Genomic DNA, 19,912 nt, shown 5'->3' on the forward strand with positions numbered 1-19,912 from the left:
TCAAACAAATTTACAAGAAACAAACAAACAACCCCATCAAAAAGTGGGCGAAGGACATGAACAGACACTTCTCAAAAGAAGACATTTATGCAGCCAAAAGACACATGAAAAAATGCTCATCATCACTGGCCATCAGAGAACTGCAAATCAAAACCACAATGAGATAGTATCTCACACCAGTTAGAATGGCAGTCATTAAAAAGTCAGGAAACAACAGGTGCTGGAGAGGATGTGTAGAAATAGGAACACTTTTACACTGTTGGTGGGACTGTAAACTAGTTCAACCATTGTGGAAGTCAGTGTGGCGATTCCTCAGGGATCTAGAACTAGAAATACCATTTGACCCAGCCACCCCATTACTGGGTGTATACCCAAAGGACTATAAATTATGCTGCTATAAAGACACATGCACACGTATGTTTAAACTTTTTTTTTGAGACAGTGTCTCGCTCTGTCTCCCAGGCTGGAGTGCAGTGGCGCGATCTCGGCTCACCGCAAGCTCCGCCTCCCAGGTTCACGCCATTCTCCTGCCTCAGCCTCCCGAGGAGCTGGGACAACAGGCACTGCCACCATGCCCAGCTAATTTTTTGTATTTTTAGTAGAGAGAGGGTTTCACCGTGTTAGCCAGGATGGTCTCGATCTTCTTACCTCGTGATCCGCCCGGCTCAGCCTCCCAAAGTGCTGGGATTACAGGCATGAGCCACCGCACACGGCCTTAACTTTCTTTTTGTTTGCGTGAGTCATGTAAAATAAAATCCAAGATTTCCAGTAGTTATTGCTGCTCAGTGTTGCTTTATTCTTTTTTATTTTTTGTGTGTGAATTTTACTGAAGATTTTGTAGTATGTAGGATGTACTCTTTAAACTTAAAAGCAAATTGTCTTAATGTTAACAATTATATTAATTTATACATAGAGTTTAAGTCACATAAACAAAAAAAAATCTAGATGCAAAAAACAACCAAATTTTTTAAGAGCCCTTACATTGTTTTTTGTCTAAAAAGTTAATTCCAATTGTTTATATCTACTGTTTTTAAATGTTTTAAAGCAACCACAAACTAACTTATTGAGCAATTCTAAAATGCCAAACATATGTTAAGAGTTTTGCATGTTCATGTCACTAAATCCTTATTGCAACTCTGTGAAATATGTACTACTATAATCATTATTTTTCAGGAACATGTATTAATAGAAATATAAAATAATTCTTCTCACATCACAGAACTAATAAGCAGTTGATATGGAAACTGAGCCACTGCAGGCTAAATCCCAAGTCCACGTCCATAACAAATGCATATAATGGTGGTTATAGTGAAGTCTGATGGGTTCCAAGGTTGGAGCAAAGCCTTTGTCCATAGTAACTGTAATTAGGAAATTCCACGATTAACAGAGAACCTTCAGGAGTAGATGATTAGATATTATCTACCTTTGTAGCCTGACAAAATGTCTGCCATATTATAGGCATTTAAAATAAATAAAATGAACAAGAATGCAGCAGTAATCAATGCCATGGAGGAAAGGAAATACATATACATATATATATTATATATATGTACTATATGTATGTGTGTGTATATATATGTGTGTGTGTATGTATGTTTGCATGTGTATATACTTTTGATATTTAAAAGAATAAGTAAATTGAAAAATAGGTATTATATAAGTTACTTCTGGTGGGAGGGATTGATTACTTGCACTTGATGTCATATTAGCAATTGGCCAATTTTCCTGAAGGAAAATATTTAATATAAGAAATGGAAGTACAATTGGGGAAGTGTCCAATAAATGAAAAATGGAAAAAATATTACAAGTGATTAATAAGTAAACAAACTAGATTCAACTTATTTATAGGGAAATTGAATCAAATCCTAGGTTCCAGGCAGACTACTTATAATTACAATTTGCTTAACTGGAATATAAAAATAAATTGAGAAGTTACCTCATTTTATCTATTTTTGATGAACAGTGTTACAATTCTGGAAAAGTATATACATAATAATTATTTAAAATCCAATAGGTACCAGAAACTATGTAATTGAGTATGAGATGTATGTTTTATAAAGGGCTTAAAATATATACACTTATAATTCTGAATAATTTATTCATATAATGAAGTAATGTGTAATCATTCAATAATCTACCTATATATTTAACATCTATATTATGTCAGTCATTGTTTTGAATGGATTTAAAATATGAAGTTTTTGTGCACAAAAATGCTTGCATCATGACTGTCTCTACATAATTTTGATTGCTGTGCTAGAGTAACTTAGGGACATAATTAAAATTTGATTTTTTGCAACTTAATATGGGATGGCACAGATCAAACTGTGCTGTGGAATATGGACTGAAAGTACTTTTGCAACCATGTAAGCCTTATAAATCTGATAGCCACAACCTTGCTTATATACTGTGTTTAAAGCACAGGCTGAGTCATAAGGCAAACCACATCCCATAACACATAGTAATTCGTATTTATGCTGTAGATGTTTAATCGTCTTATTGAGTAACATTAATGGAGTAACACATAAATTGTGCATGCATTTAGGAGGTCCAAGAGACCCTTATACACAATATCACTGGTGTACCTATTCTTTGAACCTTGTGAAAAATTCTTGGACAACTTCACTGAAGTTATCATTAATCCCCACTCTGCCTGCCTGTATCTCAGGCCAGATGTCTTGTCTTTGGAATCAATTATAATTTATCCAAGCAGCCTCTTCACCTGACACAAATGACTAACCATTCAGTCTAACTATGTAACCTACGCTAATGACGTGGTGTCTAATTTTAATGGCAAATACAAATAGACAGAAGGCTCATACTCTACTATGGCAAACTAAATGCCCTGGAAAGAGCATTTAGTCAACTTTATTTGCCAGAATTATGCTGTACTTTTGCATAGGATCAAGCAGCAGAAACTACTTAAGATACCAGTAAGGATTGCGGCTAGGCAAATATTCAACACTGGTTGGTAGAGGGAATGTAATGCTACTCAGCAGTTATACTTAGCTGCAGTATTCCTAATTCACAAGGCATTAAATGTGGCACATGAGAACCAATTTGTCTAAGGCTGGGATTTCCAAAGCAGCTGTCAATACTGCTTAGCAGCTGCAGGACCTTCTTTAAAATCCCTGATTCTGGAAGTGTTAATCACTCTTGGAAGACTTATGATTTCCAAAGGATCAGAAATGGAAAAAGTTTTCTACTCACAGTTGTCCCCTCAATCTAATATCAAGAAGAGAAAGACTCAGAGCATGTGTCTTGATAATCCATCCATCCCAAGCCCTTTGCAGAAGCTAATACTTATAAGCCCTTTTAAATTGCTAATTTTTAATAAATGCCTCACTGAAATAAGAAGACCATTAAAATCTATGCCATGTTACATGTAATAAAAATAATCCAGTTTTGTTTGTCCATTTGTATTAGTGTAATTTCCAGAAAACGACCAAACTGCTCTGGTACTTCATGTTCCTGTTCACAGGTTATAATGATCTACACAAGAAATAAGCAAAAGAAAAACACAAAATGGAACTTCTATTTACTCAGAATGACAAATACAATAGCTTCTAAGATAAACATTTTGAGATAAGGAACAGTGCATTAAAAATTTGACATCCAATGTACTTTACAAAATGTACTGTATCTCCTTGCAAGTTAGCTGACAAAACAGCATTAGTGAATAAATGTGAAGTGAGCAATTTTGATTCCTAACTTAATAAAATCAAATAATAATTGATAAGTGTGTAGTGCAGTCTCATTAATACATTGTCAGTTTGCAATTAAGCACTGTATCTCACATTTCAAAATACCAGTTAATTCAATATTACTGTCTTTCTAGTAATAGGAGAAACTTCACAAAAAATTCAAGACCTGGCAAAGCAATTAACCTAGGTGCATAATTTCATCATAAAATTTGATTGATGCTGATTTATTCTTCCTTTGTTGGCATTAATCTCTTCCAAAACTGTCTAGTCACATGGCCAGAAGAGAATGGTGGACCTAATAATTTTTAGCAGTAATGGAGCTATAGACATGTAGAGAAAAAGTACAAGTACAGCTAACCCATAGGACAATTAAATACCTTTAGTGGTAAAATTTTATAGGTATCAGCTCCAGTTTGCTTAATTATTGCAAAAGCACCAGCTTCTGAATTCTAGCAGGAAGAGGTAAATAAAAAATTTGGTGTTATTCTAGGTTTGAGATAGAAAAAGAAATAGGGAGCAAAGAGGTTATGCCAATTGCTTAAATCATTGAAGTCATCAGCAATACAGGAGACAGATTCAAAAAGTAGACACATATTCCGGATTCAGCTACTAACCCTTTGTGCTCTCTTTTTATATCTATGAATGTAGATTGCCAAAGGCACATAGCATCGTGTGCATTCATCAATTAATTTTTTAGCAGAAATTTTTTCAGTGTTCTTGTTAGTTTTATAATGTACTTGGTTTACAAAGATGAAAATGGAACCTTCTTCAGATTGCGTTATTTCATCTTCTATTTTATATAGTTTAACTGTTCTGTGAATATAATGTTTGATATTTTACTCTTTTGACTTTTATACAGAATATTATATAATATATATTCTGGAAATATGGTTATATATTTCCAGTAGGAAACGTTGATTGAGCATGATGCAGAAAATTAACACATGAAATACAGGATTTTCAGTTCATTATTCTCAGTGCAGTGTTCAGAGCTGTTTCTAGGCTGCAGGGTCAATCATTGGAAATTGGAAATTAATAAAATGTAGAAGGGGTATAAAGAGAAATAGAAATAGTAGAGGTTATTTTTAGTTAGGGGAAATTAAGAAAGATTTCATGACAGATGTTGCATTTAACCTGAAACGTGTAAGATTTGGAAATATTTCGATTTATGCACCAATTAGTAAATGGTGGAGGGAAGGGAGAGGACAAAGAGGCAGTAAAGGGCACGGCAGAATGGAAAATAAAGAATGCAAGCCATATATAATGAAAAAGTAGCACATCTTCTGTATGTCAGGGAATGTGCATTCCTCAAATACACAGGGTATCCTACATCTGGAAGAGCTTTTTAGCAACTATTATCTAAAATTACCAATTTCCAATGATTGACCCTGCAGCCTAGAAACAGCTCTGAACACTGCACTGAGAATAATGAACTGAAAATCCTGTATTTCACGTGTTAATTTTCTGCATCATGCTCAATCAACATTTCCTACTGGAAATATATAACCATATTTCCAGAATATATATTATATAATATTCTGTATAAAAGTCAAAAGAGTAAAATATCAAACATTATATTCACAGAACAGTTAAACTATATAAAATAGAAGATGAAATAACGCAATCTGTAGGGTTTTATAAACCCTATGAATGAACTCCCAGTTCTTAAGAAGTTACAATAAAATAGGACAAGGTCAGCTTCCAGACCTTGGAATATATATAGTACTTGAGTACCTGAATTCTGGGTTTGGAGCAAGCTATTCTTGTGAGCTTGTATTAGAAAGGTACTCCACAGAAACACAGCCAACAGGATAAATAGGTGGACATATAGATGCTGACTGATAGGTAGAGGGATAGATAGATGAGAGACAGAGAGAGAAAGGGAAAGAGAGTTGAATCATGTGATATTGTAGGGGCTGGAAAGTGCAAAATGTGCAGGGAAGACTGGTAGGTGGGGAGGCAGGGAAGAGTTTATGATTCAGTCTTGAAGCCAAAGGCAGTCTGCAGCCTGAGCCTCTTCTTCCTAGAGGAACCTCAGTCAATCTTTAAAGTGCTCATCTGACTGGTTGAGGTCCAACTACATTGTAGAGGGTAAACTGTTTACCCAAAAACTACTGATTTCAATGTGAATCACATCTAAATAATACCTTCACAGCAACATCTGGACTGGAATTTAGCCAAATACAGTCATGCACTACATAATGACATTTTCAGTCAATGATGTACAACGTTGGTACCATAAAATTACAATGCAGCTGAAAAATTCCCAACACCTAGTGATGTTGTGGCCATCCTAATGTCCTAGCACAACAGATTACTTACATCTTTCTGGTGATGCTGATATAAACAAACCTATTGTGCTGCCAGTTGTTTAAAAGTATAATACACACAATTATGCACGGTGCATAGTATTTGGTAATGGTAATAAATAACTAACTTAATACTGGTTTACATATTTACCATACAATAATTTCTATCATTATTTCAGATTATACTCTTTCTACTTTATACACACACACACACAACAAATATATATGTTAACTGTATTATATAGATACATAACACATATATATGTTAACTGTAAAATGACAGAAAGTATAGCATAATAAATACATAAACAAAAATACACACACATATGTTATATATGTAATATATAAATATATTATAATGTAATGTATATGATGTATTTATGTATTAGTATACAATATGTATATGTACCATTATATATGTTAACTGTGAAACATCCTCAGGCAAGTCCTTCAGTAGGTATTCCAGACGACATATTGTTATCGGATCAGATGACAGCTTTATGCATGTTATTGCCCCTGAAGACCTTCTAGTGGGACAAGATGTGGAGGTGGAGGACAGTAATGATGATGATACCGACCATGTAGACTAATGTGTAGGTTTTTTAGTTTTTAACAAAATGTTGAAAAAGCTAAAAAAAATAAATAAATAGAAAAAAGCAAAAGCTTACAAAATAATGACACAAAGAAAATACTTTGTATAGTTGTAAAATGTTTTTAAGCTGTTATGAAAATGTCAAATTTATAATAAATTTATAAAATAAAAAATTCAGTAAGCTGATAATAATTTGTTATTGAAGGAAGAAATTAAAAAATTAATTTAGTGTATTCTAAGTGCACAGTGTTCATAAGGTCTAAAGTAGTGCAAAGTAATGTCCAGGCCTTCACATTCACTCACCACTCACTCACTGACTCATCCAGAGCAACTTCCCTGTCTGCAAGCCTTCAGTAATAAGCCCCTTATGCAGGTATACCATTTTTATCTTTTATACCATATTTTTACTGTATTTTTCTATGTTTAGGTATGTTTCGATATGCAAATGCTTATTGTGCTACAATTACCTATGACATTCAGTTTAATAATATTCTTTTCAGGTTTGTATCCTAGAAGCATTCGGCTATATGATACAGCCACAGTATGTAGTAGACTATACCATGTAGGTTTGTGTAAACACATTCTATGATGTTTCCACAATGGTGAAATTGACTAAAGATGCATTTCTTATAATGTGTCTCTGTCATTCAGTGATATATAACTGTATTTGGGTACCATAACCTGGCTAAATTGACATGTAAAATTAACCATCACAGAGCTATTAACAGTAGGAATAGACACCCATGGATTCAGAACGCTTTTACAAAAATTATCCATGCGTTTCTTTTCCAGACAAGGGAAAATTTATACTGTGGCAAGAAGGAACATATTCCTGCATCTCATGTTCTCTATGAAAATCTGTATTCTTGTCATTTTGTCCCATCTCTTGGTCTCTCTGAAGTTTGCTTCATATTTCTCAACTGAGTGGATGTAATATATTAAAAATCCATTACCTATAGGTTATTGTCTCTGTTTATTTCTCTGCACTTTGCACTTGATCTGAATGACCATGAAATCTGAAAAGAAGTGACCTACACTGAAAACATAAGAGTATTGAGTGACGTTTCAAGAAAATAAGGACAGAAAAACCATTGTGATACTAGCTTCGCATGTGCGATGAATTTTTTAATTAAGTGAGATATAATATAAGTGCGTTTACCTGTTTTTTAAACCTATTTTAAACTTACTTTGCCTCTGCTGAGATTCAGTACTGATTTAAAACGGAGCAGTTCTTAGTAAAAATACTAATATTTGACAGATTTTAGATATATTTATAATATAATTTTTATTTAAAATCTAGCAATCTGGCAAAACAGTAAAGAATTTCATGAAGTTAGTTTATGTCAAGAGTTGTCATATGCCATAAAATAATTTTAAAAAAATATCCCAAAACATGTAAATAACTGAGCCTATTTTTGATAAATTAGAAATGTTTTCATAAACCTTTATTAAATTCAAACAAAATTTGTATTTGATAGCCTTTAAGCAGAGAAAGCTAATGTAATTCCCTTCACAATATTTTCATTTGCTTTCCAGATTCCATCAAATTGTTTTTGCCCAGTGACTATTCTATATTGCCAAGCTCTATCTTCTCATTTTTTTTCCTGCTTTTCCCTCATTTTAATTGAGATACAAGGAAGCCTTTCTAAGATCATACAACGTGTAAGAAATTCTGATCATGTACTCCACAATTTTAACCTCTTTATTATAACTCAGGTCATCCATATCAGACAAAAATTTTTAAACCAGAGAAACGAAATTTATATTTTGACAATTAGTAGTTTTGGTCACTTATTTCACACTTACCTTTCTTTCATCTTGTTTTTTACTTTCATGGCATTTGTATCTATGTTATCACTGTGGGGTATTTGGATGAATAAACGATTGAATAAGTCTAACCTGCATGGAGCACGCTTCCTAAGTATGAAACAGTATGATAACAAATATACAAAAGATCCCCCTTATTCATGGGGATACATTCCAAGATCCCCGTTGAATGCCTGAAACCTTGAATAGTTTGGAACCCTATATATACCATGTTTTTCCTATACATAAGTACCTATGATAATGTTCAACTGATAAATTATGCCCAGTAAGAGACTGACAACAATGAATGATACAATATAATTTTAATAACAAAATACTGTACTGAAAGTTCTATGAATGTGATCTCTACCTTCTTCTCAAAATATCTTACTGTACTGCGCTCACCTATTTTTGGATCATTGTTGACCATGGGTAACTGAAACCGCAGAAAGCAAAACCACAGATAAGGAGGGACTATTGTATAAACACACTCAAACTATACTTCCCCATTACAGTTTATTACCAATTAACAGCATGATAAGAAGTTCTCTGTGGCAAATGATTGATATTCAGATGAAGGTTCTGCTTCCTAGAAAAGCTTCATCGCCAATAGGCGAACTTGCTTTCTATCCACATGTGCAACATTTGTTATAGATTGGTTCAATGCTAAATAGCTAGACTAATTGCTGTATGATCTGAATGGGAAAAGTGTTTCTACATCTGTGACTGCCCTGTACTAAAAATATTTTCTTGATGTCTGAATTAGTCTATCTGAGCAAGAGAGAACACTATATTTGGAAATGATATATTTAGAAATAGTCCACATGACTCATGTTTTAAATTATTTATATTATTACCAGTTTATAAAATGCTTACTGTTGTCCACAGTCCAGCTGCAGAAAATGAAGAACTTTCCAACATTGGATCCTGCTAGTGGGGCATTATTTGCACTGCTGTCGGAAGCACTGGCTGCTTCTGTTTACCTCAGGCGTTTGAATCCTATTGCGCATGTCACAAAGCTAGGTACCCCTACCAGGAAATCCAAGGCTTATCATACAGTTTTAACAATTTCAGTTATGGTAATCTGTTACAATTTTTATTATAACAAAATGTCAAAAGTCAAGATATTTAAATAAGTTTTCTCTACTTCACATTTTAATTAAACTGAAGAGCAGCTGGTGTTAGTTCAAATTCATTGCCAATCTAAGACAAATTTTTACTACATTATTTTAAGGCTTTGCTAGATATAAAAATAACACACTGAATAAGGGATAAGGTATTGTCTTTTAATTACATACATAATTTTAAATACTTTCCAGATAATCAATAGAACAAATACTGAATATATCCAAAGTATGCATTATAGTAAGAGTAATGTGTAGTACAAAGAACACTGATTGGATGGAATGGGAAAATTTTGGCATAATTCTGATTCTGAGACTTACTAGAGTAGGTTGCTGACCGAGTCACTTATACACTCTTATTGGCGAAATGTGGGCAAAAGGCAAGATCATAATTATTATCTTTCCCAGCTCTAAGACTCTATGATCATGAAAACATTATAAAATATTAGAAATTAATATATATTTTTTAAAAAGTCCTACCTATAAGGAGGGATAAAGTCTAGGGTGAACATGGTTTCTTTCAATGACTCTTCCTCATACAAATACTTTCAGTGTATAAGTATCAATGTTTATTTTCCTTTAATCCTACCTAATCCCTACTAAATTTATAGGTGAAAATGGCCTAGACTAGTAATCTCCAAACCTGGTTGACTGGAATTCTCTGATAAGCACTTTCAAAATTCTTTTTGTTAATTTTTAATTTTTTTACTTTTAACGTTTTATTTTAAAATTTTACTTGCAATTTTATTTTAAAAAATTAGAGGCAAGAGCTCACTGTATTGCCCAGGTTAGTTTTGAACTCCTGAGCTCAGGTGATCCTCCCGCCTCGGCCTCCTGAAGTGCTAGGAATACAGGCGTGAGCCACTGTGCCCAGCCAGCATTTTCAAAATTCTAATTCCAGGACTCCATCTGAGATTACTGTATTGGAATCCCCTGGCCTGAGAACTTTTTTTTTTCTTTTTCACAAAATTGCCTTTTTCCTGTCTATCATTTGGGGTTATGAAGGTTTGAAAACCTATGGCTTTATATTCCATTTCTTTATCAGGGTGTTTATATCTACAAAAAAAAATCAAATAAAAGAAGAAAGAAAGAAAGGTCCTTGCACCAGCATGGCACATGTATACATATGTAACTTACCTGCACATTGCGCACATGTACCATAAAACCTAAAGTATAATAATGATAATAATAATAATAATAATAAAAGAAAAAAATAAATATTATAAAACACAAACACGAAAGTTCTAGAGAAAGAAAAAAAAAAAAGAAAATTATATCTAATTGCAGAATTCTAGGACATTTAAGTTCATTTTGGAGTTTATATAATATCTTTTGCAGCAACATGGATGGAACTGGAGGCCATTGAGTGAAACAGCTCAGATAAAGAAAGATAAATACAAATATTTCCATTTATAAGTGGGAATGTAAAACTGTGTACACATGGATGTAGAGTGTGGAATGAGAGACAATGGAGATTCAGGAGGGTGGAGTGGCAGAGTGGTGAGGAAGATAATAAATTCCCTAACGGGTAAATGTACATTATTGTGATGATGGCTACCCTAAAAGCCTGACTTCACCACTGCACAACCTATCCATGTGACAAAATTGTACTTGTACCCCATACAATTATATAAATTAAAAAATCTACAGATGAGAAAATTTGTCTAGGACTCTTCAATCTGAATCATGGAGGCTACCACTTTTCTAAACAGTAGCTCTTTATACTAAAATCTATATGAAAATATGTGTGTTTGTGAGTGTATGCATATGTACATTTAAGGGAATTTTGGTTTTTAACATTCAACTAATATATGTAGCTCTACACAATTTTAGAATGTAATCTCCTAACATGACAAAATATGAACTACCTAAATTTGTCTTAGGTCATGTTAATATATATATATATATGTGCTAAATTACTTTTTCTTATATATGTATGGTTGGGTGTGTGTTTATATTATTAGCAAAGTCACTCTTTTCCGATAAATAAATGTGTAAATAAAGGTGTAAAAAATTAGGAATCATAAGGGTATGTTTGAATCAGCTATAACATCTGAGATTTGGAATAGTGACTTGGAGCAGCTGGTTAAAGCAAGGCCAAAAACCAAGTTTTAAGTACATTTATGATAGTCACGAGCTGAAGCAAACTAGACATTCTTTCTGTCAGAACATTGCCCACAAACCTGCCCTGAGGCCAGAATTACCAAGCAGTACATTCTACAACATTCTATGATTACTAACCCATAAAAAACTAAAAAAATTGTAACCAATTCAAGACTGTCTGCCTTGAGGTATCTATCTTGCAGTTTCAAAAAATTCAAAAAATTTTTGAATTTGCTTTCTAAACATTCAAAATATTCACTTTCAATATTTGACCAAAATCTATGAGAGGTCTAGGGTGTGTATACACATAGCCTGAAGAAATAATAATGGTGGCTAAAATATTTAATAATAATGTTACTCTTAATTACAGCAAATTGGAAATATTCCACATGTAAAATAATTCATTACTAAATAATATGCAACATTTAACGGATTTTTTAAAAGTAATGACATAGTATACAATTACTTTTAAAAAATCCGTTAAATGTTGCATATTATTTACAATGAGAACACATGGACACAGAAAGGGGAACATCACACACCGGGGACTGTTGTGGGGTGGGGGGAGGGGGGAGGGATAGCATTAGGAGATATACCTAATGCTAAATGACGAGTTAATGGGTGCAGCACACCAACATGGCACATGTATACATATGTAACAAACCTGCACGTTGTGCACATGTACCTTAAAACTTAAAGTATAATAATAATAAAAAAATATTTTAAAAAGTAATGACATAGTATAACACACAGAAAAACATAATACTATAAAATAGTGAGGTTAATAAAGCATTGGGTAAAACTATGTACATAAAGTTATGTAACAATGGTGACCACTAGATATAATATTTCAGGATATTTTAAATTTTTTCTTTTATCTAAATTAAATTTCTAATTTTCCTAGATTGAGTATGTCTTTCTTTTATAATAAAAAACTATTTTTATGAAAACATTTTTAGAAGAAAATAGCTTTAGGATCACCATTTACAATTTAAAATAGGTGTAGCTTCATACACAGCATTTTTCTTGCCTTTTCCCTTCTGTCTCAGTCTAATTTGCATTTTTAGTCATCTTCCCTGGTAGGTTTTATGTCTTCTGAAGAAAGGATGACATATGTTTTCTGATATCTTTTTTAACAATGAACCTGTTGTCACTATAATAAATGGTAAATAAACATATGACAGACAAAACAATGAAATATACATATATAACGTGTCTTTGAATTAAGAAATAAAATTATTTTGATAATTTTTAGAGATTCTAAGGTTAATCTAATTTCCTAATACTAGGAACTTTCACTTCATATTTATAGAGTCAATGAACACACTGGATAAAAGAAACAATGATGAAAATGACTTTTATTTACTTCTAATATTTAATTTTTTCTCTACAAATGTTGAATCAAAAGTAACTAAATTTTTTATTATTTTAAAATAAGATCTGTTAAAAATGTATTTTATGTTATGTAGTGGCAAAAAGTTAATATATGCAGAAGAAAAGAAATTAAAACTATAGTTCCAAGCTTTAAAATACTGAAAACACCAAGAAAATAAACTTATAATAGATTTTAAAAATACAAATGTGTTTCCTAAAGTACGGCAATTAATCACATCTAAGAAGACTAATACCTTTTTCTTCCCCACCATTAGCATATGCAGGTCAGTTATCTAAATAGCAAACAAAATCTTATTTCCAAGCATTTGCCATTTCAAAATTCTTCAGGCTAATGTACTTGGCAAGAATTGACTCTTTCCAGTTAATATAGTAAAATGCATAAAAAGGACTTCTTTGATATGTAGAAACTATAGCTAAAGGTTTTATCTCCTAAAACTAGAAGCCCAGAAACATACAAGGGAGAGAGGGACAGAGTAAGGAAGGGTGGGAGGGAGAAAAAGAGAGGGTGAGAAAGAGATCAGCCTATGGAATGCTAGAACCAATTGCATGAACCACCCTAGAAACATGTGTTTCTTGCAATGTAATAAATTATATGGGAAGAATATCTCTATGAGCACCAGTTTTCTCCATATGTTTAGAATGCTTAAATACAAGTTATATGTCTTGAGAGTTTATTATCAAAATGAGTTTGAAAAGTTAAAGAGGCTTACTTAAAATCAGTTCTCACCATTTTGAACTGCCTATTAAATCTATTTGACCATAGATTTTGGTCAAATATTGAAAGTGAATATTTTGAATTTTTAGAAAACAAATTCAAAAATTTTTTGAATTTTTTGACACTTCAAGATAGATACCTCAAGGTAGACAGTTTTGAATTAGTTACAATTTTTTCTAGTTTTTTATGGGTTAGTAATCATAGCCTATCCACAATAAGGTTGGATACTTGGCCTTTTCACTTAAATGAAGGAAAAACAATTATTATTGGGAAAAATCCCTTATTTACATTCTATAATAAATAATGTTTGTGACTTCTGTAGCTCCACATACATTTTTGTTTAAAAAGTTTTTTTTTTGTTTCCTTTTGTAGAGAGCAATTAGATTTTCATTTTCTGTTAAAAAAGATTCTGAAAATGGGCATTCCTGTTACATATTTCTGCACAGGCCAGAATGAAAGCATTCTGTCATTTGCTAAGTTTGCCTGATCCTCTTTGCCTACTGCTCACCCCCTTGTAGTCCTCTCCAGCATGCAGTTATTTTGAAGTATAGCCCAGGTGACTTCCCAGCTCCTTTTTATTTTTTTTTTTTTTTTTTTTTTTTTTTTTTTTTTTTTTTTTTTGACTTTGGAATCCTTTATTATAAAGGCAGAGAGCCAGTTATCCAACCACTCTTTTTTTTTTTTTTTTTCTTTTATTGTAATTATTATTATTATTATTATTATACTTTAGGTTTTATGGTACATGTGCCCAATGTGCAGTAAGTTACATATGTATTGTCGTCTTTGTAACTGGTGCCCTTGTTCCTCAGCCCTGTCTCCATTACTAAGACGAATCAGAATTTCTAGCAGGAAGATTCTATCCAGTTTCAATTTCTAGCAGGAAGATTCTATCCAGTTTCAATTTCCAGCAGGAAGATTCCATCCAGTTTCAGAAATATATTCTAGGACTGTGTGACATATCACTTTTGCAATTAGAAAATATTTAAATTAAGTTCTGCAGTTGCGAACTGGGATCTAGTAGTTTTTATTAGTTGTTCCTTGTCCCTTACTTTCAAAGTTTCCATATTAGTCATCTCTTAATATTGGATTATATAAGGGTATACCAGTTCCTACAATTAAATTCATGTCCAGATTTTACCTGGAATTTTTAGTTGTAGCTACTTTCGTACTTACTAATCTTATGCTGTAGCCTCCTGTTAGATACCCATAATATCATCTTGAATTTCCTGGAGCTCTTACCAATTTTGACTTGGCTTTAAAGAATTGCTATGGCCCTTGAGTGTTGTACTTGCTAGTCAGAGGGTACCCAACACCGTGAGATATTTACTCAGAAGAGTAAAGATACAAAATCTCCCCCAAATCTGAAAGGTTACAAGGTTATAACTATTTTGTCTCATAAACTCTAGTAACATGTTCTTGACTTCAATTCTGATTGCATATTTTTGTTCTGCTTATATTGAAGATAGTTTTAATCAAACCATATATAAAATTGAACAGCTTCTTTCCAAGTCACTCTATTTTTCCCCAGTCTTCATTAGTGCATCTGTTACTCATTTTGACTATAAAAAGAAAAGCATATTCCATTGTAGAATAATGTCGTTTTAGGCGTTATTCAGAAATCTATGGAAATGCTATTTTATGTATCCAAGTTTAAAAAGAAACACCCATTTTACAGCAAAACAAATTTTGGCTAACTTAAAAAAAAAGAACTAATATATTAATTTTGTTTCTTACTGGTCACTTAAATTATATGAGTACTTAAGGGGGTGGTGCCCTCTTGCTTAAATATGCTTAAATCTGCTTCCTTGATTACACTCACATTCAAAGCAATTTTGCTTATTTTACGAAAAGTGAATTCTAATTTCCCTGTATTGTTTAGTTAAAATAGTCTTCTACATAACTTATTTCTTATTCATCCCTAGTATTACAATGCTTTTCTTTTTAATAAACATTATCAAGTGTTCCATGCGGTTCTTTTATTTGTTTATTTTCACCTGTTTTAGTATCACTAGTTTCAATAGCAATTTTATTTAATTCGGTTTTTTTTTAAATGATCACTGTTGAAGGTTACAAGTGTGTAATTTGCTCCACTGGGGAAACTAAATCTTTAATACCATTAAACTTTTATATAGGAAGATCATTGTAAAAGTCTGTGATAGCCATTCTTGTCAAAGTGTTTCTAGAATACCAATACATCCTTGAATCTTGTTTCTCTTTACTTTAATGACCATATTTTTATTTAATGTATTCATGCAAATTGAAAACATAAACCCCAAACAAAAAATATACAATTCATGAAAATGCAAACATTCCCATATGCTCAAACAGGCTTATTTTCTCTAGGCATTGGTTACTTAGAAACTAAACATTACAATGTTCCTCTAAAGAAAAAAATATAACATTTTAGCAATGTATTACTTTATGAAATCTGATATTTGCGTATTGTTAAAAAATGCACCTGTTACACATGTATATTAAAAGTTTTCTGTTTGCAAAAATCAACTTATTGTATAGTAATTTGTTTGAGTAGAACTAATACTAAGAAGATTTGTTGAAACTTTCTCTTCCCTTGGTTTCCACGTCATTGTTTTGTCACTTTCTTGCCAACCTTGATGTTTCATTTACTATCTCAGCTTCATCTTTCAGGTCCTTAAATACATGTGTTCCCTAAGGTCTGCTATTCATTTCTTTGTTCTTCTCTCTTCACTTTAAGGCTGTTTTCCCCCATCTCACAGAGGTTTAGCAAATTCCTGACAAAGATTTGGCCCCAGCCTCAACTTTTCCCTGAATGTTAGCCCCTAATTTAAGACTAACTTCTAGGTCAGTCTATTGGAACACTCCTTCATCCTCTCAAATTCAATTTATCCACAGCCAGTTCATATTTTCTTGCACTAATGTGACAAAGATGTCACTTATGGCATGGCTAGAATGCTGTCACTACAGTAATCAGTGCAGACAGCTGTAAAAGTTAATGAGAGTCACGTGAAGATTACATCGAATAGGAGAAACACTGAGTGTGACTGTCACACCAAAGGAGTAGGCAGACATAGGCAACTGTTAGGCATATTATAAAGGTTCACCAGCTATAAAGTGGTAAAGCCTGCAATAAAGGGATGATTTGACTGTTATAATATTGAATATATAAAATGAAGAAGAAAATCAGCAAAATATTTGAGAATTATCTTTGGATGTCTTATGGGCTGAACTGTGTTACCCCCTAAATTCATATGTTGAAGACTTAATCCCAAGAACTTCAGAATGTGACTATATTTAAAGGCAGAGCCTTTAAAGTCAACATGCGGCTTTTAGGGTGGGCCCTAATACAATGTGACTTGTGATAAGAAGAGAAAAATTGGATACAAAAAGAGACACCAGGGATGCACAGGCACAGAGAAAAGACCATGTGAGGACACTGTGAGAAAGCAGCTGTCTGCAAGCCAATGACATAGACCTAAAAAGAAACCAAACCAGCCAAGGCTTTAATCTTGGACTTCTGGCCTCTATAACTGCAAGAAATAGATTGCTGTTGCTTAAACCACCAGTCTGTGCTACTTCGTTGTGGCAACCCTAGCGAACTAATACCAAAGGCAAAAGCAAAGGAGAGGAGTAGAAGACGTTATTGAATGCATTCCATGGGACCCAGTAGTTTGAACTCACAGAAATGGGATTATTAGCATTTGGAACTGAACATTATGAAGTCTTTTTTTTAAATAATGCTGGGTGCTTATATTGGCATTGTTAATTTTGCTCTTCATTAGTAATAAAACACTGTTTATTCTATGTATAAAACATAAAAAATGAATATCGCACTTTCTCAATTTTTATTCTAAATGGTCCTGTCTTGATATTTTCTCAAATTATCTCTCCCTCCCTTATTTCTCTTATTCTCTCCTCTACCTTCTCTACCCCCATACTCTTATCTCATCTTCTTCTAAGCCATGTTTCTCAAAATAGTGGTTTATAAAATTAAAACTACATTCCCACTCACTCCCTAGCACCCAGAAACCAGCACATGACTACATGACTATCCCTACAGGAACCATATTTATTCTCAGGGATCCATGGCAAAAAGTTTGGACATGAGATCAATTTTGAAGATGAAGGAGGGATGTGCAATCCAGCTGTTATCCCTTTCCTGCCTTCACCATTCCAACTGAATTTCTCCTAACAAAGATAATCAACACCACCTATTTGCCAATGCCAGTTATCACTACCTAATCCATTTTATTGTATTCTCATGTGGATTTGTAATTCATTATCATTCCCTCCTTCTTTATCCTCTTTACTCTCTCAGATTTTATAATATCATCTTCTCTTGGTTTTGCTCCTACCCTTCTGACTTTTCTGAATATGTCCCCTTTCTGTGCTTCTCTTTCTTGCAACTATATTTTATATACATTCATCTCATTACACCATCTGGTCCTCAGATCTGTGATCTTCTTAATCTGAATCTTCTCTTAGATCATCTCACACATTCTTAATGTCTTAAGTTTTATTATATACTGCTTGTCTCCTTTCTCTTTCTCATCTACATCTATACTTTGTCCTAACATCTTCCCTGACAGCAGATCTATAAGGCAAAATGCTGCTGGACAGTTACTCCTGAATGAACCATGAGAATTTGGGGTACATAGGCCTTCACTGTATTCCTACATCTGATAATGACTCTACCACCTTCAAAGTCTCTTCATTTCGATACCTTGGAGTCAGGTTACACATAATTAATAAGTCACCAAATTCTCAAAAAATTACCCATTTTGAAAAAAATATATTATTTTCATCTCCAGCTTGATTGCAACTGCAGTAGGTAAGCCCTTGAAGATCTATTGTCCAGACTAATAAATAACCTGTAATGGGTCTCTGTAACCCTAACTTGGACTCTTACCTCCATCTTCTATACTGCTATAAGAGAGATGTATTAAAAAATGTACATCTGCATTTGACAATCTCCTGGTAAAATGTTTCCTGTCATTTATCTTCTCCCAAGGGATACAATTTATACATAATATAATTACTAGCTTCCTATTACGATGGCTTACAAGACTGTCCTTGATAAGACCCTTAAATATCCCTTTTGCCTCAATTCCTTACTTTACACTTTATATTCCAGTAACATCAAATTGCTGGAAGTCCCCCTGATCTTATTAGGCTGTTTCATTCCTCTGTGACTTTGTGCATGCTGCTTTCTCTGCCAGTAAGTCCTTTTTTTTCTCTGATTGACTACTTTCCCCTCAGGATTTCTGATTTTTTTCTTTCCAGATTTCTTCAGGGACCTCTTCTTGGTGGATCAGATGATAATTTGTTATGCTGTTGCATAGTTCTACCAAACACAGCATATTGGAATAACAAGATACAGATTTTTAGATACAGGTATAGTTTTGCTCCAGTTCCCAATACCTGGCACAAAGTAATTGTACATGTTGATCTGAATTCATTCAGAACTAACTATAAAAAATTACTCACATGCAAATTCTATTTTGGAGGCGTACACTTGAGAGATCTCTGTGGCAGATATTATTTTTAATATTTCTTACTCACCATATTAATTGGATCAACTGGTCCAATGCTGTTTACATAAACATCAGTTTCAATTACCGTGGGCCTCACTGCAAAATATCAACAAAAAGAAAGGTCAAAGATATGATTAGACATTGTTTTAAATAAATCTTAGTTTTAAAGAAATCTTAATAACTACTTATATCTTACCATTTCAGTCATAAAACATCTTTTATTATGAAATGCAGAAATGTAGCCATTATAAAAACAATCTTTTCGGTTTGCAAATCAGTCACAGATAATTATATAGAGATAAAGCACATGAGATAATGCAGAAAAATGACCTTGTAGACTGAAAGTTTCTGTTATTGTGGCATGTTTTTAGTCATACATGCTCAGTTATCCTTTTCAAACTTCATCTGTTTTTCCTATATAACCGAGTACTTATCACTCATAATCGCAGTGCTGTGATTGACCAGGCAAGATGTATTTATTCTTTTAATACACACACAAGTCTGCCAGGGTGAATATCTATTCAGTCTCAGTCTCCTGGTCTTGGCATTTTTCAATCTGACAGAGCCCTCAAGCTACCAAACTTCAGTGAAAAATTTGAAGCATTTTGCAAAACAATGTCTATCAAATTTTAGAATAATATTTTACCCCTTGCA

General features: G+C 33.0%; 1 protein-coding gene across 1 annotated transcript in view; it reads right to left on the bottom strand.

Annotated features, from left to right (window-relative positions):
• The window catches only part of GABRG1 (gamma-aminobutyric acid type A receptor subunit gamma1), an 83,380-nt gene that overhangs the window by 25,459 nt on the left and 38,009 nt on the right, over positions 1–19,912 (bottom strand). The window contains exon 3 of the mRNA XM_054486409.1: positions 19,287–19,354. Coding sequence (XP_054342384.1) covers positions 19,287–19,354 — 68 coding nt within the window. The remainder of the gene's footprint in view (positions 1–19,286; positions 19,355–19,912) is intronic.

Source organism: Pongo pygmaeus, chromosome 3 (assembly GCF_028885625.2).
Source record: "Pongo pygmaeus isolate AG05252 chromosome 3, NHGRI_mPonPyg2-v2.0_pri, whole genome shotgun sequence".
NCBI classification, from domain to species: Eukaryota; Metazoa; Chordata; class Mammalia; order Primates; family Hominidae; genus Pongo; species Pongo pygmaeus.